The sequence below is a fragment of the Anabas testudineus genome, chromosome 13 (assembly GCF_900324465.2).
Source record: "Anabas testudineus chromosome 13, fAnaTes1.2, whole genome shotgun sequence".
Lineage (NCBI taxonomy): Eukaryota > Metazoa > Chordata > Actinopteri > Anabantiformes > Anabantidae > Anabas > Anabas testudineus.
The window spans coordinates 19,803,067-19,821,771 of record NC_046622.1 but is presented as its reverse complement, the minus strand read 5'-3'; the positions used below and the strand labels follow the sequence as shown (position 1 = coordinate 19,821,771).

Here is an 18,705-nt window from a genome sequence, read left to right as displayed (position 1 = left end):
ACGGCTTAGGAGAATATTTGTTTTCCAGAAACACAATGACCCGAAGCATAAAGCGAAAGCAACACAGAAATGGTTTACCGACAACAAGGTGAATGTTCTGGAATGGTCAAGTCAAAGCCCAGACCTCAATGAAATAGGGAATTTGTGGATAGACTTGATCCCTACGCATCCTGACAGAACTTGAGCAGTTTTGCAAAAAAGAATGGCATAAAATTCCAGTGTCCAGATGTGCAAGCCTATCCACACCGGCTCCATGCTGTGATGGCAGCCAAAAAAACACAAGCACAGGCTGTTGAGGTCTCCAAGTTGGCAGGGAGGGCCAAATGGTCGAACTAAGCATGAATATCAGATGCCTGAACACAAGAGCAGAACACAGTACTGGAGTTGAAGACAGGAGTTGAGCGGACCTCTGTGCCAAGTGCTCCTGCCATAGTGTTGTGCTTGGCCCAGAATTTCTTGCTGGCTGGGTCCAGATTGTACTATAATTTCTTTGAGGTAGTTCTGGGTGCTGATTAACATTGGTATAATCTGTCTCTTTAATTTGTCATTGACTGTCCTTTTGTATCTACATTAAGGGAGATTGGCTACAGTCCTTAAACGTTAAGTAATATGTGCAACTGTAGTCACACGAACATCAAGCTGCTTGGAGATGGTCTTATAGCCTTTACCTTTGACATGTTTGTGTATCATTTTTATTTCTTCTCTTGAGACAATTCTTGGCTAGTTTTCTGTGGTCTAGTTTCAGTGTGGTACACTAACCATGATACCAAACAGCTTGAAGACACTTGTTATGCTAATTAGAGCACACAAGTTAGTTTAACATGTCCCTACGGTCAAATTATTTACCATCTTTTCATAATTTTTGTTCAGGCCAGTTTTATTATTTTGTTTTTTTTTTTTAAATGTCCGTTGAACCACAACTCAAAAGCAAAATAAATAAAAAAGTAGAAAGACAGCTGTAAAATAAGACTATGTTAGTTACTTGTACCAGCAGAAAAAAAAATACTAATATACTGCAGTTTACCGACATCTAGTGGCTGAGGTCAACATCGAATAGTTGCCTATGTTTAGCAGGAAAAGTGTAGGGTGGATGGATGATTCAAAAAGAACAGAGCCTTCCCACAAGAGGACAGAGTACAGTACAAAACAACTGTCTCTATCATTAATGAAGGTCAAGCAAATTTGATAAAGACATTCATATTTATCTAACCATGTTCATTTAATGTATTAACCAACCAAGATGTATTTGTACCTAACCCAAACTAAATCACTTTGTTTGCATGTGTGATGTGAAATGAAGGAAACTGTTATTTTAAGGCAACTGATTTGAACTTCAACTATGTTTATTTAATGCCTAAACCTATTCTAGATGTATTTGTGCCTAATCCCAATCAAAACACTTTATTTGCACATTTGTCCAGAATAATTAACGGTTTTATGCCCCTCTCCCCATCATATTCTTTTTTGTGTTTTTCTCTGGTCTCAGTAAGATAATGTAACATTTTGGAATAAAAATACAAATTAACAGTCCAAAACTGGAGGCCAGAATAGCAAATATCTCTACAGCAACACTGAACTTCCCAGGAGAGCTGACATAAGCTGGAATAAACGTGATCCACACTGCACAGAAGATCAACATGCTGAAGGTGATAAATTTGGCCTCATTGAAGTTATCAGGTAGTTTCCGAGCCAGAAAAGCAAGAATGAAACAGAAAGAGGCCAGAAGGCCTATGTACCCAAGTACAGCCCAAAATCCCACAGTTGAACCCAGAGCACATTCTAAGATGATTTTGTCTTTGATTTCTTTAAAGTTCTTAAATGGAAAAGGAGGAGAAATTGTTAACCAGAGGATACATATTACAACCTGGATGAGAGTGAAAGCCAGAACACTGAGTCTCTGCTGTGTTGGTCCAAACCATTTCATCACATTACTGCCTGGAAGTGAGGCCCTGAAGGCCATTAACACCACCATAGTTTTCCCCAGAACACAAGAGATACAGAGGACAAAGGTGATGCCAAATGCTGTGTGTCTCAGCATGCAGGACCACTCAGAGGGTCGGCCGATAAAGGTCAAAGAACACAGGAAACACAGAGTCAAGGAGAAGAGCAGCAGGAAGCTCAGCTCAGAGTTGTTGGCCCTGACAATAGGAGTTTTCCTGTATCTGAAGAAGATGAATGCTACGACAGCAGTCATGCATGTTCCAAATAAAGATGCTGCAGTGAGCAGTGCTCCCATAATTTCTTCAAATGATAGAAACTCTGCCTCCTTCTTCACACAGGCATCTCTTCTCTCATTGGACCAGAATTCAGGCTGACATCGCACACAGGTGATAGAGTCTAAAAATTAATAATAAATCACATATTATAATTGCTGAGCTATTTCTTTTGGTTTCAATGATTTCTTTCCATAGGAAATGTATATAATCCTGACAGGATATTAATACCAGATACTACATTTTAAGTATAGGATGTAATTCATTACATCTAAGGTTTTTTTGTTGTTGTATGTGTGTGTGTGTGTGTGTGTGTGTGTGTGTGTGTGTGTATGCATTTGTGTTTTTCAGTTTATGTTTATTTTAATTCCTCACATATGTTACAATATTGTCTAATATAAATTATCTTTGAATACATGTGGAGATAAGATTTAAACAAACTTCTCATCTGCCTTGAAATTTCCTCAGTTTTCAACAATAAAAAAACACTGCTATCTCATTAAATTCTGAGTAAAAGTTAAAGTGAATAAATATTTTAAAATTAGTAAAGAAATCTATTCACATACTTATCTTTGGCATATGAGAATGAACAGCACGTTTTTAATATAACTTATTACTATTACTATTACTTATACATATTTACTACTACATTACCAGGTGCCATGTGGATTACTGTATGACAAGTGCATAGCATGATCATTACTGATGCAATGATATCAAGTTTAAGATATCAAATACATTAATTTATTACATTACTCAATTTATAGTCTTTAAATCTGTCTATATATTGTCCTGTTTTGTCCTTCTTTAACAAGCATAAAACAATGCTTTCACCTTAAAACTAGAATCAACACTAGAGTGATGCTAGATTGTAATGGAATCCAGATTCAGAAATTAGAAAACAAAACAGTGAGATTTTTATAAATTTGTATCTAAGAATAAGGGCTTTGTTCTGTTCAATTTAGTGGAAAACTTTACATTTAGTATTACTAGACCTGTAGTGTTGCTTATTTCTCCCTCTGCACATCTTATACAGTCATAGCAGCAGACAGGCTTTCCTTTCTGGAGAACCTTACGAGTTCCTGGGGGACATTTCTCACTGCAAACTGACACAGGGACCTGCCACAACAACACATCTTTGAGAAAACTGTATCAATACTCACATTTAAACTAAAAACTGTTTACTTTGTAATATGTATGCAATATTATGACAGTTATCCTGTCATGAATTAAGGTTACCTGTTTTGACTTCTGTGTCCAAATTAAAGACTTAGTTTTCAGGCTCAGCTGTTTGTCTGCAGGTAAAGATGCATCATAAAGACCAACTGTGACAAAGTCCACAACACCATTTTTTGTTGGCTGCCAGTTTATAATTTCATACTTTGCTGGTGGGTCTCCATTCTCATTAAAGTAAACTTCATCTCCTTCTTTTGTCCTAAAATAAATCATTCTTATGTGCTGTAGAATCTAAAATGAAATTATACGATAAACAATTAGTGGAAACTGGAAATGTAGTTAAGATAATGAGAGAGTGAAGTATTCACTCACCGTAAAAGGATCTAGCTGCACCTTGAAGTTACAAGTTTCATTACAGCCAAGAATACTGTGAAGTGCATGGGCCACAGCATACACTCCTTTATAAAGATTATTAAATATGGGCATAAATGACATATCAGTGAAGCTGTGTTGCAATCCACTCAAATCTTCATGTCCAGTACATTCTGTCTGATTTTTCAATGCTGACTCAGACTGCTTGAATTTACAGTTAAATAATGTCTCCCAGAACTCTGTTAACATTTTATTTCCTGATGAATTGAACGGTTTTACATTTAATATGAACTCTTTAATGCCGCTAAGATGTGTTTTGGGGATGGACAGACCTATAGCACCATCCAGAATGTGATTCTTATCCATTTCTGCAGTTTGAGAATCAAAGATCCAGCCCTCACTGCCTACCCACTGGTACCCAGTCAAGTTGTATTGAGACAACTTCTTCATTAACACATCCAAATCCATGTGGGAGAGGAAAGTGACAATGACCTTAGAGGTAGAAACCTTGATAATATCAATTATCCTTTGTAATTTATCTGGTGGATCTGTTCTAAAGAAAGATACAGAATATTCCAGACAGATTCCCAGTTGCTGTGCAGTTTCTGTGAATGTAGCCATGCCATTATTGCCATAATCATCATTGGTTCTTATTGCTCCAACCCAAGTCCAACCAAAGTGCTTGACCAACTGAGCCAGAGCTCTGCTCTGATAATAGTCACTGGGTATAGTTCTGAGGAAGGATGGGTACTTGGATTTGTCACTGAGACAAGCACAGGTGGCAAAGTGGCTGATCTAAAAGATAAAGGTAAAGATGTAAAACCTAAAACACAAAGTCAAATTTAAATGTCAATTTCAATATTCTTCATAGTTGTACTAATCTTACCAACCAATGGGATATGAAAGGGTCCGATGACAGTAGCTATAGCTACACTAGGAGACGAAGAGGTTTCTCCCATAATTGCCTGTACCTGTGCAGATTGAGTACAAGGAGCCTCAGAGGGTACAGACACAGCTTCATTACCATTAGCCAAGGCCAGTGCAACTCTCACACTTCTGGCTATAGATGCACAAGTATCATACATTTTATATCCAAGAGAGATTCCAGGTAGTAGGTCTGTTCTGTTATTAATCTCCTCAATGGCAAAACGCATAGCCTGGGCAATCTGAAAATCTCTGAAATTAAAACTGAATGTATAAAGTTTAAAATAGTTGGACTAGAAGTACTCGAAACACAAACAATGCATTAATAAGTTAGTGGTTATTATTGTAACATTTGTTATATAATATTTGTACTCACTTAAAATAAAAATACATATATAATAAATGGTTACCTGGTGCATTCCAGTGGCAGTGGTTTGTGTGTGTAGGTTTCCTGTCTATTTTTCCAGCTGCTGTGGAAAGAAAAGATTCCCCCCAATACAATGTCACCATCTTTAGATAACTGGGGGTTCTCTAGATCCCCTATTCGTTTGCACAGAGGCTCCTCTGCCTGAGAGAAAGATGCCACTAACAACACCTGTAAAAGTGCCCAGCCCTGCTCAGGCCACTTATGTGTGGACATCGTAATGTACCATAACATAAATGAAAGGCTTGCGTTGGTATTTATACATTTTCAACAGTTATATACCTATAAATAATCATAGAACAAAGTAATAAGAGAAAAGAAGTTCATCTCTGTGGACCGACAGTACAAGGTGGGGCTGGAAGAGGGATGTGTCCAATAGAAAAAGTTTGAGGCTATATTTTTCTCTTATTTAATCTTTAGTGTGTGTTATCACAGAACACAAGGACATTAAAATCTAATTATGTATTTCTATGTATTAGAAACTTCTGAATTTCAGGTTTTATTTTATGCTAGGTTAACACAGAAGCCATCTTTTTACAATTGTTTTCAGCAGCTGTCCCAAATTTTTAGTTAGCAATAAAAAAAAGTATTTTTTGTTATCCAGGTGTGTCTGGTGAGATTGGTTTTCAAATAATAAGTAGCTCTATCCTTGGGTTTTACCTAGGAAGTCTGTATTGGTAAAAAAAAAAAAAAAACAAGATACATGAGCATGGAAACCAGAAAGCTGTCCATGAAAAAAAGCTAATCATTTTGACACAAAGAAAAGAGGCAAAAGTAATCAGATGCACTACACTGACACTGGGCATAGCCAATGCGACAAGTTGGAATATCTTGAAAAAGAAAGAAACCACAGTTGTACTTAGCAATATATACATGATGGGTCAGTCAAGCAAAACAACAACGACAAAACATGCCATACCATGCAAGCTCGTCTGCTACCATGGTTGCTACCTGAACAGGCTCAATCTTTATTTATGCAGTAATTCATAATGATAAGTGTGGGAACATTTTATACCATGACAGGACAAAAGCTAGGGGTTTGTAAAGGCTGCTACATTGTGAACAAGATGAGAATTAAGCTTTTACTAGAGAATGAGGGCACAATAATCTTCCTTGCCAACCACAGGAACAAAAGCGTGAGTTTAAGGCTTAGAGACCCTGCTATGTGATTCTGACATATTGGATTAACAGAATTTGTAGATTTTACAAGAAATACCTCATTTAGGAAAGCAGGTTTGCTGTGCTACCTATAATAGCTCCAGAGGAGATCATTGACTTGTATCTGACCATAAAAGTGTTTTTAGCTGTAAAGGGGAGGACCCAACCATGGTTAATTGAAGACGTTCCTAATTGTAAAAAAGAATGCAGAAAACTGGAGTGTAGATGGAATAAATGTGGTCTTCACGTCCATTTGCTGGTTTAAAAAGAGTATCAGACCTGGTATGACAAGTTGCAAGAGCCCACTACTTATCTAATCTTATTTCTGCTCAATTCCAGTGAATTGATTGACTGGTTAATCCCATTTTTTTTTTGGTGCCTTTGCCGACTGTGATGTGAGAAATATTTTAGTTATTTGTCATAACTGAGTTAATTAGATCCAACAGTGCTTTGCACTATTGAAAAAACCATAGCAATGAGACAGGCTTGTTGACAGTTTCTAATGCTCTTTTGATGTCTGCTGACTGCTCAATTCTAGTACAACTGGATTTGAGTGCAGACGGATTAGACAGATTGGAGCACTGGGTGGGTTTTTCAGGAGTTGCTCTTAGATGTTTTTTCTCTTACTTATCTGATAGAAGTTCTGTTTTTCTATAAATCATGTGATGTCCTCCATTTTATGTCCAACATTATTTTCTGTATATATGCTCCCTCTGGTCGATGTCACCTGCAGGCATGTTGTCTCTTGTCATTGTTATGCTGATGACACACAGTTGTACCTCCCAATTAACCCTACAGATCGTGGTACACTGGAAGATATATAAGACTGGATGACCTCTAACTTCTTGAAGCTAAAGACAAGATTGAAATCCTTGTTATCATTCCTCACTGTCTTACCAAAGAAATATTACCATTTATTATTCCCATTTATCAAGCCCACTGCACATAAAATATGTAATTTTGTTTATTCTTGTTTAACATTTGAGAAGCCAAGCTTGTCCAAACCTATTATTTTCATCTCAGAAATATTGCCAAAATCAGACCTATTTTAAATCACAAAGATGCTGAAATTATTATTTGTGCTTTTATAACATCTCCTCTTGATTGTCGTTACAGCCTTTTCGACTGTATTAGTGATAAAATGGAAGACACCTTTAACTTGTCCAGAACTAAGCTGCCAGGATTTTATCAAGAAGGACTTTTAAACATTTCATCCCTATTGTAGCTTCTGTACGCTGGCTTCCACTTTGTTTTAAGTTTTAAGATTTTACTTATTACTCTAAGCCTCTCCATGGTATGACTCCAGCTTTTATTACAGAACTTTTAACCCCATGTACCTGATTGTAATGGGAGATCCTCTGGTGGTGGACTTTTACTTGTTCCAACCTTGCAATTAAGGACAAAGGGTAATAGAGCCCATAGTGAATTTGGAATGACTTGCCTGTGGAAATAGACAGACACAGTCAGTGTCATCTTTTGTTGAAATCACACTTGTCACTGTTTGTTTGTTTGCTTGTTTGCTTGTTTGTTTTATGTTTAATTATTATTATTATTTGTGTAAATCTCTTTGTACTTTCTTGGAAATGTCCTCTCTAAATAATCATGTTTATTTATTATTATATTTATTATTATTAGTAGTGGTGGTATTGTATTATTATTATTATTATTATTACTATTATTATTATTATTATTACTATTGTTATTGTTGTTGTTGTTGTTGTTGTTATTACTATAGAGAAATGCAGAGTTTTCCTGTAATTTTCTTACTTACACAATACAATTAAATGTTTTTGTTAGAGAGCTCCATTCACAACAGCCACAGCAGCACAGAGCAATAGCTAGCAATACTAGTATTGTGTATAGTGGCCAGTGCCACCCCTCAGATTGGCTGCCACAGGTAGCCTGAGAGGGTTTCTGCAACCCAGAAGCATTCAAATCTGCACAGCTAACCAAGCTAACTGAACCCCAGTGTTTCTGTTTGCTGGTTAGTGTTAACAGCTGGTAGTGGAACACAGTCTGTGTTCCAGCTTGACATAGTCCACCCCCTCCACAAGCTGACCAATAATAACAGAGTGTTATTAGTAAAGTGTTGTTCATTTTTATAACTTGAAGATTATATGATTTTGTGTCAATAAAGTTCCAGAATGAAATATAAATGCTAAATTTAGCATAACATGACAATTTTAATTTTATATAAAAGACATCTTTTGCAAACAAGACAATGAACATCATTTACATCTACAGTGAGGATGCACAAATTTTCTGTGTAATTAACTATGTGCTGTATAAACCAATTAAAAGACATCTCAAAGGGCTCTTAAAGTAATGTCATTTACCCATCAAATATTTCTTTGTATTGTTCTCGGGTTTTAATAAAATTATATAGCACTTGGGCAAAAAGATACAAAATAACATTCCATAACTGGAGGCCAGGATGGCAAATATCTCCACAGCCACAGTAAATTTCCCAGGAGAGCTGATATAAGCTGGAATAAAAGTGATCCAGACTGCACAGAAGATCAACATGCTGAAGGTGATAAATTTGGCTTCATTGAAATTATCAGGCAACTTTCGAGCCAGAAAAGCAAGAATGAAACATAAGAACGCTAGGAGACCAATGTATCCTAACACAGCCCAGAACCCAATAGGTGACCCAAGGGCACATTCAAGAATAATCTTCTCGTTATAATAACTCATATTTTTGTAAGGAAAAGGAGGGTTGATTGTCAGCCAAAGTATACAAATCAAAACCTGTATCAAAGTGAAGGCCAGAACACTGAGTCTCTGCTGTGTTGGTCCAAACCATTTCATCACATTATTGCCTGGAAGTGAAGCCCTGAAGGCCATTAACACCACCATAGTTTTCCCCAGAACACAAGAGATACAGAGGACAAAGGTGATGCCGAATGCTGTGTGTCTCAGCATGCAGGACCACTCAGAGGGTCGGCCGATAAAAGTCAGAGAACACAGGAAACACAGAGTCAAGGAGAAGAGCAGCAGGAAGCTCAGCTCAGAGTTGTTGGCCCTGACCAAAGGAGTGTGTCTGTACTGAAAAAATATCAAAGCTATAGTCATTGCCAGGCAAGCACCAATAACGCAAAAGGAAAGCAACAGTATACTCATCAATTCTTGGACAGTAAGAAACTCAATAGCTTTCAAGTCACAGTTATTCCTCTCGTCGTTGGACTTGTACTCAGGAGGGCATTTGTCACATTTCACTGCATCTGAAAACATAAATATATTTAGGCTGTACAGCACACACACCTTCAGGTACACCAGTAAAAGGCCGAGAGTGATTTTTCCCAACAGAAAGACAACAAGTGCTAGTGTAAAGGCTAAGAATCCTGATGGCTCACTTGTACTATTGCTGAACTCCCCATCAGCACAGGTGATGCAATCAAAACAGCAGAGGGGCTTGCCCTTCACAAATGCCTGGCGGGTCCCCGGCAAACAGCTCTCACTGCAAACAGACCTCGGCACCTGCATCACAGTGACAGCATTAAAAAACTGAATTGAATAAATTACATTTGGAAATATGATTCACAATATTCACAATAAAAACAGATAGTAAGTTAAAAGTGGCTATTATAAATTGACTTACCTCAAGACTTTCACCTGCCCAGATGGGTTTCACTTCAGCTTTCATCTCAAATTGCTCACCATCAGGCTGGGAAGCATCATAATAACCAATGGTCTTAAACATTATATAACCATTCTCATTCATCTGCCAGTTTACCAGTGCATAACGTGCCACTGGGTCACCAAACTCATCAAAGAACACATTTTCACCGGTCTTTGTGGTGAAATTTACCTGGGTTAGATAATGCACCACCTGCAGAGAAGCAGTGCATTTGTTATTTACCTGCATCATTATCATACAACATAGTTTTGATGTGTGAACAAAGTCTACTAAGTTTACCTCCCATGGTTGCACATTCTCCCTGTCAGCACAAGTGCTGTTCTCAAAAGGTCCCTCTCCATCTCTGCAAGTAAATAACATGTCCAGTGCATGAGCCACTGCATATGTGGCCTTGTAAATATTATTTAGCAAACTGGCATCTGAAACATCTGTGAAGCGTGTGTTTGTGTCCCGCAGAGATTCCTTCCCAGTGCAGGCTGGGACTGAGCCCTGAGCTTGAGCCTCTGCTTGGGGATCCATGTTGCAGCTGAACAGAGTCTCCCACAATTCCAAAAGTCCCTGGTTCCCTGGTGTGGTTGAGGGTCTGCTATTAGCCAGGAATTCATGCAGTCCAGGGATATGAGCATTGAATGCTGCAAAGCCAACTGCCCCTTGAACCACAGCATAGTTTATTGAAGAGGCAATATAACGATATGTTATCCAGCCCTCACTCCCCACCCACTGCAGGCCTGTCACATTTTGAGCATGAAGCTCTTTGAAAAGAATGTCAAGATCAGTACCATCAGCAAATGCCACTATCACCTTAGATGTGGATTTCCTTATAATTTGCACCACCTCTAAAAACCACTTCCTGGGGTCAGTCCTATAAACAGCGACTGAGTACTCAACGCACACACCTTCCTTTTCAGCTGCTTCCAGGAAAGTGGACATGCCATCATTACCATAGTCACTGTTAGTTCTAATAGCCCCAACCCAGGTCCAGCCAAAGTGCTTTACCAGCTTTGCCAATGCTTTGCTCTGATGAATGTCACTAGGTATGGTTCTGAAGAAAGAGGGATAGTCTCTTCTGTTACTTAGACATGCACAAGTAGCTGAGTGACTGATCTGAAACAAAGTGAAAGAAGTAAGAAAAAAGTCATTTTGCCTCTGCATTATTTAGTATGAAGTAAGAATGTCTTCACCGCTGTTCCTAATATAAAATATCCAAGCATTACATTAATTCAAAATCAACAATACAATTCACTTGACAGTTCATGTGTGCAGAGAGCATGCCTGCCCCCAACACTCACCACAGGTATATGGAAGGGTCCCATGATGCGGGCAATACTTATTGTAGAGGTGGATGTGGTTTCACCTATCACTGCATGCACATTAGAAAGTTTGTTACAGCTGTCATCCCCGATCTCGTACCTGTTCATCAGGTTTAACGATGCCCTAATAGACAGAGGAACACTGGGACAGGAGTCAAAGATCCTGTAGCCCAGTGTCACCCCTGGCAGCAGCTCTGAGCTATTGTTGATCTCCTCTATGGCAAACATCATAGTGTATGCATACTGAAGCTCTCCTGGGTCCAGTCTAAAAAACAGAGAGGGAGAGAATGAAAATTAAGTAAAAAATGTGAAACATATAATTACACTTAAAACACAAATAAGTAAAGGTGCAAAAAGATTTACAATTACATGTTTTTCTTTCGTTATTTGGTTCCCCTTTCTTACCCCTCACACCGGATTGTTCCTGGGTTGACTTGGAGAGTTGGATTGACACTGACCGGGCTCTGATGGAAGGAAAAAATGCCTCCAATGTTGATGTCTCCCTCCTTAGAAAACTGAGATAGTTCTTTTGTCCCATATGTTTGACACACAGCCTTCTCCCCTCTGACAACCAGGAGGGAAAGAAGTAGTAGGTCTGATATGAGCAGCATTGCACACCTCAGTTTTTAGTAGCTAAGGCCCAAAGATAAAACACCTCTTCTTTGAACATTTTATAGCTAACACAAAGCTAAGGGTTGGACGCATTGTGTATGCGAATGTGTTTCCCTCCACCAATGGCAACACTTGTGGGTAGATGAATGGGCGAATTAGATGGCATGTCACGTTGGTTTTCAGCATAACCATTTCTATACAATACTTTCAACAACCAATTATTTTTTTTTACTTCTTCATCAAGGTTGAAACCCTATATTACACATCAAATATTGTCAGGAGAAGACATCATGAAGAACTAGCCAAAATGCAGCAGCAGTTCTTCCTCTTAGCTCACATATTTTGCTTGCCTTGTATGTCACTTGCTTTGGATAAAAGTGTCTGCCAAATAACTATATGTAAATGTGAAATTGCAAACAAGTGTTTTAAATGCATGGACCTGTGCTTCCCTTTAAAATGCAATGTAATTATTTTATTTTCACCTCTTCAGAGCTTAATTTAGTACAGCAGAGAATTTTCAGAAATGTCCAATTCCTTTTCACAATTATAATAATTAGATTATTTTTTATTGTATTCAATATTATTTGAATAATAGCTCAGCAGAAAAACTGAACATGAAAATCATTGGTGCAAGTGTCGATTTAAGGTTCAGGCCAGTTTATCATTTATTCCCATAATTTTATAAATCAGTGTTTAACAACACTCGTCCAAACTCTTAAGGCATTTTTTAAAATCCCCTTATCCTGCTGTACTTAAACTGTGTTGTAATTAAATCATTAAATTTCACCATTGCTAATGTGAATAGTGTTCACATTAGCATGTGATGTCAGTCCTGGTGCTCTATTGATCATAATTTGTTGTCACATTGTTACCATTTAGCAAATAACTACAGTACATGTGATATATTCATCATATATTCATAGCCTTGGTAATTAGTTAATATATAATAAAACAGACATGCATACAATTTAGTGTTACCATTCTGCATACTCCTTTCCAGTGATTCAATTAGTTTTTCCTCATCATTTGTTTTTTAGTATTTCTCTCTGGTTTCATTAGTAAAATATAACATTTTGGAGTAAATATACAGAAAAGCAGCCCAAAGCTAGAGGCCAGAATAGCAAATATCTCTACAGCTACAGTTAATTTCCCAGGAGAGCTGACATAAGCTGGAATAAAAGTTATCCAGACTGCACAGAATATCAACATGCTGAAGGTGATAAATTTGGCTTCATTAAAATTATCAGGTAGCTTTCGAGCCAAAAAAGCCAGGATTAGGCAAAGTGTGGCCAGGACCCCAATATACCCCAATACTGTCCAGAACCCTATTGGTGAGCCTAAATCACACTCCAGAATAATCCTTTCACTGGCATGAGCTGTATTTTTGTAGGGGAATGGAGGGGCAAGAGTTAACCACAACACACAAACTACTACTTGCAGTAAAGTACAGCTGAGAACACTTGTTCTCTGAAGTGGGGCAGAACATTGAAGAACTGTATTTGATGGCCTTCTAGCCCTAAAAGCAATCACCACTGCTATGGTTTTAGCCAAGACACAAGACATGCACAAAGCAAAAGTGATGCCGAATGCTGTGTGTCGCAGCATGCAGGACCACTCAGTGGGTCGGCCTATGAAGGTCAGAGAACACAGGAAACACAGAGTCAGGGAGAAGAGCAGCAGGAAGCTCAGCTCAGAGTTACTGGCTTTGACAAGAGGGGTGTCACGAAACTGAAAAAAGATACACAACACCACCGATGTTAAACTTGCTCCAAATAATGAGAAAGTAGTGAGGATTGCCCCCATGGTTTCTCCATGAGACAGGAACTCAATCACCTTGGGAATACACTGGCTGTGATCTTCATTTGACCAGTATTCCAGTGGACACCTTGAACACTCTGCAGAATCTGACAGGAAAACAGTGAAATGTATAAACTGAAAGTTATGACTCAAATTCATCATAGGTCTATAATGTGTCAATCTTTATACAATAACCAAGGCTTTTAAAAGACATACATTTTCATACAAATATTGTGTTATTAATCACAGTGATTCGATTCTACTTACTGTTGGAGTTGCTGATCTCTCCTGCTGCACATGAGATGCAGGAGAAACAGCAGATGGGTTTGCCTTTAATTGCAGCCTGCCGGAAACCTGGCAGACAACTCTCACTGCAGACTGACTGTGGCCTCTATAACACCACAATGCAACAGTCACTCATAATTTATAAAATAACCCGCGAAAGCTTCCATGACTTCCAAAACAATTTGTCAGATTAAATTACATGAACTGTTTTCTTTAGATGTTTGATACCTTCGGGGATTCGGCAGCCCATGTGATGTTTATTCCGTTCATGGTAAACTGCTTTCCATTTGGCTCTGAAGCATTATAGCTCCCTACAGCCACAAACACAATATCTCCTGCTTGGTCTCTCTGCCAGTTTACCAGCTCATAAGTTGCTACAGGGTCTCCGTTTCTATCAAAATACACACTTTCCCCTGACTGAAGAGTGAAATTCACACCTTGGAGATGTTTCACAACCTAGCATACAGAGTAGTGGTGAATAACTTTAAATACAGAGTATAGAATACAGAATTGTTTTGCATACAAAAACTCATGAAGGCAAACTCATACTATACCTGTTGTGGGTCTAAATTATCTTTCCAGTTACATGACAAATTCATCACATCACCACTTTGACCACATTTTAACATGTTATGCATGGCATGAGCCATAGCATACACAGCCTTATACACATTATTGGATATTCTGAGTTGTGACACATCTGTGAAGAGATTGTTAATGTCCTGTAGTCTCTCAGAGCCAGTGCACTGGTTCTGGCCTTGCAGACCTGACTGAAATGTACAGTCAAATGATGCTTCCCAGAACTCTCGGAGCAGGGTATTTTGAGGATCCTGTCTTGGATTAACCTGTAAAAGAAACTCCCGCAGGCCTGTGATTTTTGCCTTTCTGATGGTGAATCCCACAGTCCCTATTAGGATGCTAGAGTACTTCCTATTGGCAAAATTACCCGCTGTAATCCAGGATTCAACGCCAACCCACTGCAGCCCTGTCAGGTTTTGGTTCAGAGCTTCCTCAAGCAGGATATCCATCTCGCTTTGGGCAAGAAAGGCAACTAAAACTCTTGCACTGCCACTACGAATCACTCTGACCACCCTGGCAACCTGCTCTTTAGGGTCAGTTCTTGAGATGGCTTCTGAATACTCAACACAAACTCCCTCTTGACTTGCAGCTGCGATGAATGTTGCCATGCCATTATTGCCATAGTCATTGTCACTTCTAACTGCCCCAACCCATGTCCAGCCAAACTGCTTTACTAGTTTTGCCAGGGCTCTGCTCTGGTAGTAGTCACTGGGGATGGTTCTGAAGAAAGAGGGGTACTCCTTTCTGTTACTCAGACATGCACAGGTAGCAAAGTGACTGATCTAAGAGAAAACAAAAATCTTTAACAGCATTTGAGTGGTGAGACAAAGGACAGACAAAATGAATTCAATTGTGCAAAATCTGGCAGCTGTTTCCCCAACTTCAGCAGAGTTTTAAAATGAACCAAATATATGCCAGAATTCAGCAGAAAGAGAAGAACCATCCATCTCCCCATTTACATAAACAGGGAGATGGAACGAATAGAGAGATTTTACTTCATAGGCTGCATTTTGCAGGAGAACTCACATGAACTGTTAACAGCTGTTACTTAGTCAGAAAAAATCTACAAAGGCTGTTGTAACTTGTGAAATGAAAACAAGCTAATCTGTTGAGCTATTTTCTATAATGTCCAAGACTGCAGTCTCTTTATAAAAACAATGCACCCCATTATTGCAACAGTAGTCTCCTTTAAGAGCACAGTTCTCATGTTAATACCATGCAACCTATTCCTGTCATTAAGTCTGTCATGCCATTTAAGAGTACATTTTTCCATGTAAAAATATTGTTATTTTCATTTATTTTTTAAGTCTGTACTGTATTTCTGGGATATGTCAAGTAAAGTTCATTGTAGCACCAATAATCACCATAAAAAAGATCTTTACACTGTAGTCACTTTATGTATTAAGTAACATTATAGTAGGTTGACTGTTAACTCCGGAGTGTGATCAAACCTATTAAAATCATTTATAAACGCTAAATAAATATTACAAATATGTACCACTGGTATTTGGAAAATCCCTGAAATCTGCAGCATCACAATAGTTGAAGAGGACTCAGAAGCTCCTATGATGGCATGGACAGACGACTGTCCGTGGCATATTTTTGCCAAAGTCCTTTCTTGTCCATTAATTAGACCCATAAGTGCACGTGTGGAAGGCAGTGTTGAACCACAGCTGTCAAATAACTTATAACCAATTGAGATATTAGGCAACAGAGAACTGCTATTGTTGATCTCCTCAATAGCAAAAATCATTGTTTGGGCAAAACGAAATTCTCTGAAATTTATCCTGAAAGGAAAAAGAACCATTTCAGACTTTCACATTTCTTTTTTCAGACTCTGAAATTATTTTCTGAAACCAATACATGAGAAAGGAAATAATAAACAGTACCTGGAGCATATGAGAGGCTCTGGAGTATCTGTGAAGGAGAGTGGAGGCTTTGAGATTTGGCTATGGATGGAGAATACTCCTCCAATAGTGATATCTCCATCCTTAGATAACAGAGGAAACTCGGGGTTCCCCAACATTTCACAGAGCGTAGTCTCTTCCTCTGCTCCAATGGTCCCCATAAAAAGCACAAGCAGTATCATTGCATGCACACAGTCACTCATCTGGCACAGAGGGTCACACACATGCACACAAAAATGTATACTCTTTGATGTGTTCTTCTATTAGTGACCAAAACATGTTTTCACTTTAATGGACAGAGCTTTATATTGGTGGAGATGATGGTGATTTAGATCCTCATATCAAATCACACAGTGGTGACGTAAGATCCTTGCTGTGTGTTTTTTTTTTTTTTTTTTTTGTATATTAAGATTTTCAAATCACTGTGTTAATATGTAATATGTGATTCAAAGAAAACCTAAGCATTTAAACATACTTTTGTTACAATGTGCTATACCTGAATAATACATTTTACAATAGTAGACTTTTCAAAACCCTGTGTTTTGTTGTGCCTGTCACTTTCTGGCCTACGAGTAGGTGTGGTTTACTCCTTCTGAAGCATTGTTACAAGTGTAGTGACAGTGGGTTGTAACATGGGGCCATAAAAACTACTGAGTACCACTTTAAGCTGCAATAACATTTCAGCAAAACTGACCAACCTGGTTCATAATTTCACTTTTCGGGGTGTCTTTAAATTCAGCCCTCAGGAGGTTGATCATTTTAATTTCCATTACACAATGTGGTGTCCTTTCATTCCTAACACATTATCTAGTTCATATCAGTATAACTATCTAGAATGATTTTTTCCCCAATGAGATCTGATGTGTTTTTAAAGTTTTCCTATATTATGTGAGCAGTATAGATGATCAACAACAAATTAATAATAATTAGTTTGGAGGTGTGGACTTGAACTACTTTGACTGACAAAAAAAACGTAAACCTTTTTAGTTTGATTCGCATAAGAAGAATGTGCTTTGTGAGCCATGCCTCGCAACAAGGAGCATTTAAGGGATCTACAATCAAGAATTATTGATTTACATAAAGCTGGAAAGAGTTAGAAAGTGATTCCAACGTCCTTGCCAATCTACAAATATAGACATTTTGGGACTGTGGCTACTCTACCAAGAAGGGGGCAGCCAGTCAAAATGACCCTAGTCGTCAATTATGTAAAGAAACAACCCAGAGTGACAGCTAAAGATTTGAAGACATTAATATCAGATCAGATCACGTTTTATGACAAATTAATGTAGAAAACCATGAAATTCCAAAAGGTTCACATAGTTTTTCTTGCAACGGTATGTGTCATTCATATTAATTTGTAAGTCATATTTTGTGGTTGTATTTATTTCATATTTATGGATGATGGGACCTCTCTTCAGGTGTCAGTTAAGTCTAGTGGGCAATATAGCTCCAAAATCTGTACATTTCTACTGGCCTTACTTTCCCCAAAACAATGTTGCTACTGCCACCTATTGATAAAAATAGATACCGCTTTACAGGTAAAAATTTCAAAAAGAATAACAAACAATCAAAAAAGTAACTGTGTGTGAATCAAGCTAAACACAAGATTATATATAATACACTAATATATCTATAATATTATATATATATATATATATATATATATATATATATATATATATATATATATATATATATATATAAACATAAAAACATAAAATACTTTTTCCATATTGCTAAGAATGCTCACAAGAAAAAGCTATATTAGATTATTGTAGCCCATAGGTGTGAATGTGAGTGCAAATGTTTCTCTGTCTCTGTATCAGTTTAATCATCTTATCACTAAAGTGGACTAACTGTGGAAGTGAAATAAAGCTTTTTGTTTAGTTATTTAAAATTGTATATATTTGTTATTTGACTAGCTATATTACCTTACAGTCTGCACTGGAACCAAAAATAACAATTGAAAGTCAGTTTTAGGTGAACAAGGTATTTAAAAAATAATCTTTTTTTATAATGACAATGACTATTGAGCTGCATTTAGTTAATATTTGAATATTATGCTTGTGTTACAACGGTGTACATGATGAAGGCTTCACAGATATCTTCACTGTGCAACCTTTCATGAAGAGACAGAGGATAGATTTTTAATTTCTTTAAATGTTTTTATTATAATCAAACAAAGATTAATACTGTGATTCTTCAGATTGATTACCTGTACATATAAATTGTAAATTATAATAATAATATAATAATATTTTTGAATTAAAAAAGTAAGTATGTGCAACTAAAAAGTTGAATTGCTTTG

General features: G+C 37.6%; 3 protein-coding genes across 3 annotated transcripts; all 3 read right to left on the bottom strand.

Moving 5' to 3' along the window:
* Nucleotides 1–1,435: 1,435 nt before the first annotated feature.
* LOC113171790 (extracellular calcium-sensing receptor-like) lies at nt 1,436–5,286 on the bottom strand. Its single transcript, XM_026374496.1, has 6 exons — nt 5,096–5,286; nt 4,652–4,949; nt 3,762–4,556; nt 3,453–3,680; nt 3,209–3,332; nt 1,436–2,337 (listed from the first exon to the last, which is right to left on the bottom strand). Exons 2-6 carry the CDS (start codon nt 4,913–4,915, stop codon nt 1,436–1,438), a joined length of 2,313 nt encoding a protein of 770 aa, XP_026230281.1. The 5' UTR covers nt 4,916–4,949; nt 5,096–5,286.
* Nucleotides 5,287–8,595: 3,309 nt separating this feature from the next.
* On the bottom strand, nt 8,596–11,726 carry LOC113173842 (extracellular calcium-sensing receptor-like). Its single transcript, XM_026377433.1, has 6 exons — nt 11,623–11,726; nt 11,197–11,482; nt 10,187–11,011; nt 9,869–10,099; nt 9,624–9,747; nt 8,596–9,491 (listed from the first exon to the last, which is right to left on the bottom strand). The coding sequence occupies exons 2-6, from the start codon at nt 11,446–11,448 to the stop codon at nt 8,596–8,598; spliced, it is 2,328 nt and encodes a 775-aa protein (XP_026233218.1). The 5' UTR covers nt 11,449–11,482; nt 11,623–11,726.
* A 1,111-nt stretch (nt 11,727–12,837) lies between these two features.
* On the bottom strand, nt 12,838–16,546 carry LOC113173440 (extracellular calcium-sensing receptor-like). The gene is made up of 6 exons (XM_026376853.1): nt 16,380–16,546; nt 15,989–16,277; nt 14,466–15,272; nt 14,140–14,367; nt 13,894–14,017; nt 12,838–13,733 (listed from the first exon to the last, which is right to left on the bottom strand). The coding sequence occupies exons 1-6, from the start codon at nt 16,514–16,516 to the stop codon at nt 12,838–12,840; spliced, it is 2,481 nt and encodes an 826-aa protein (XP_026232638.1). The 5' UTR covers nt 16,517–16,546.
* Nucleotides 16,547–18,705: the final 2,159 nt, after the last annotated feature.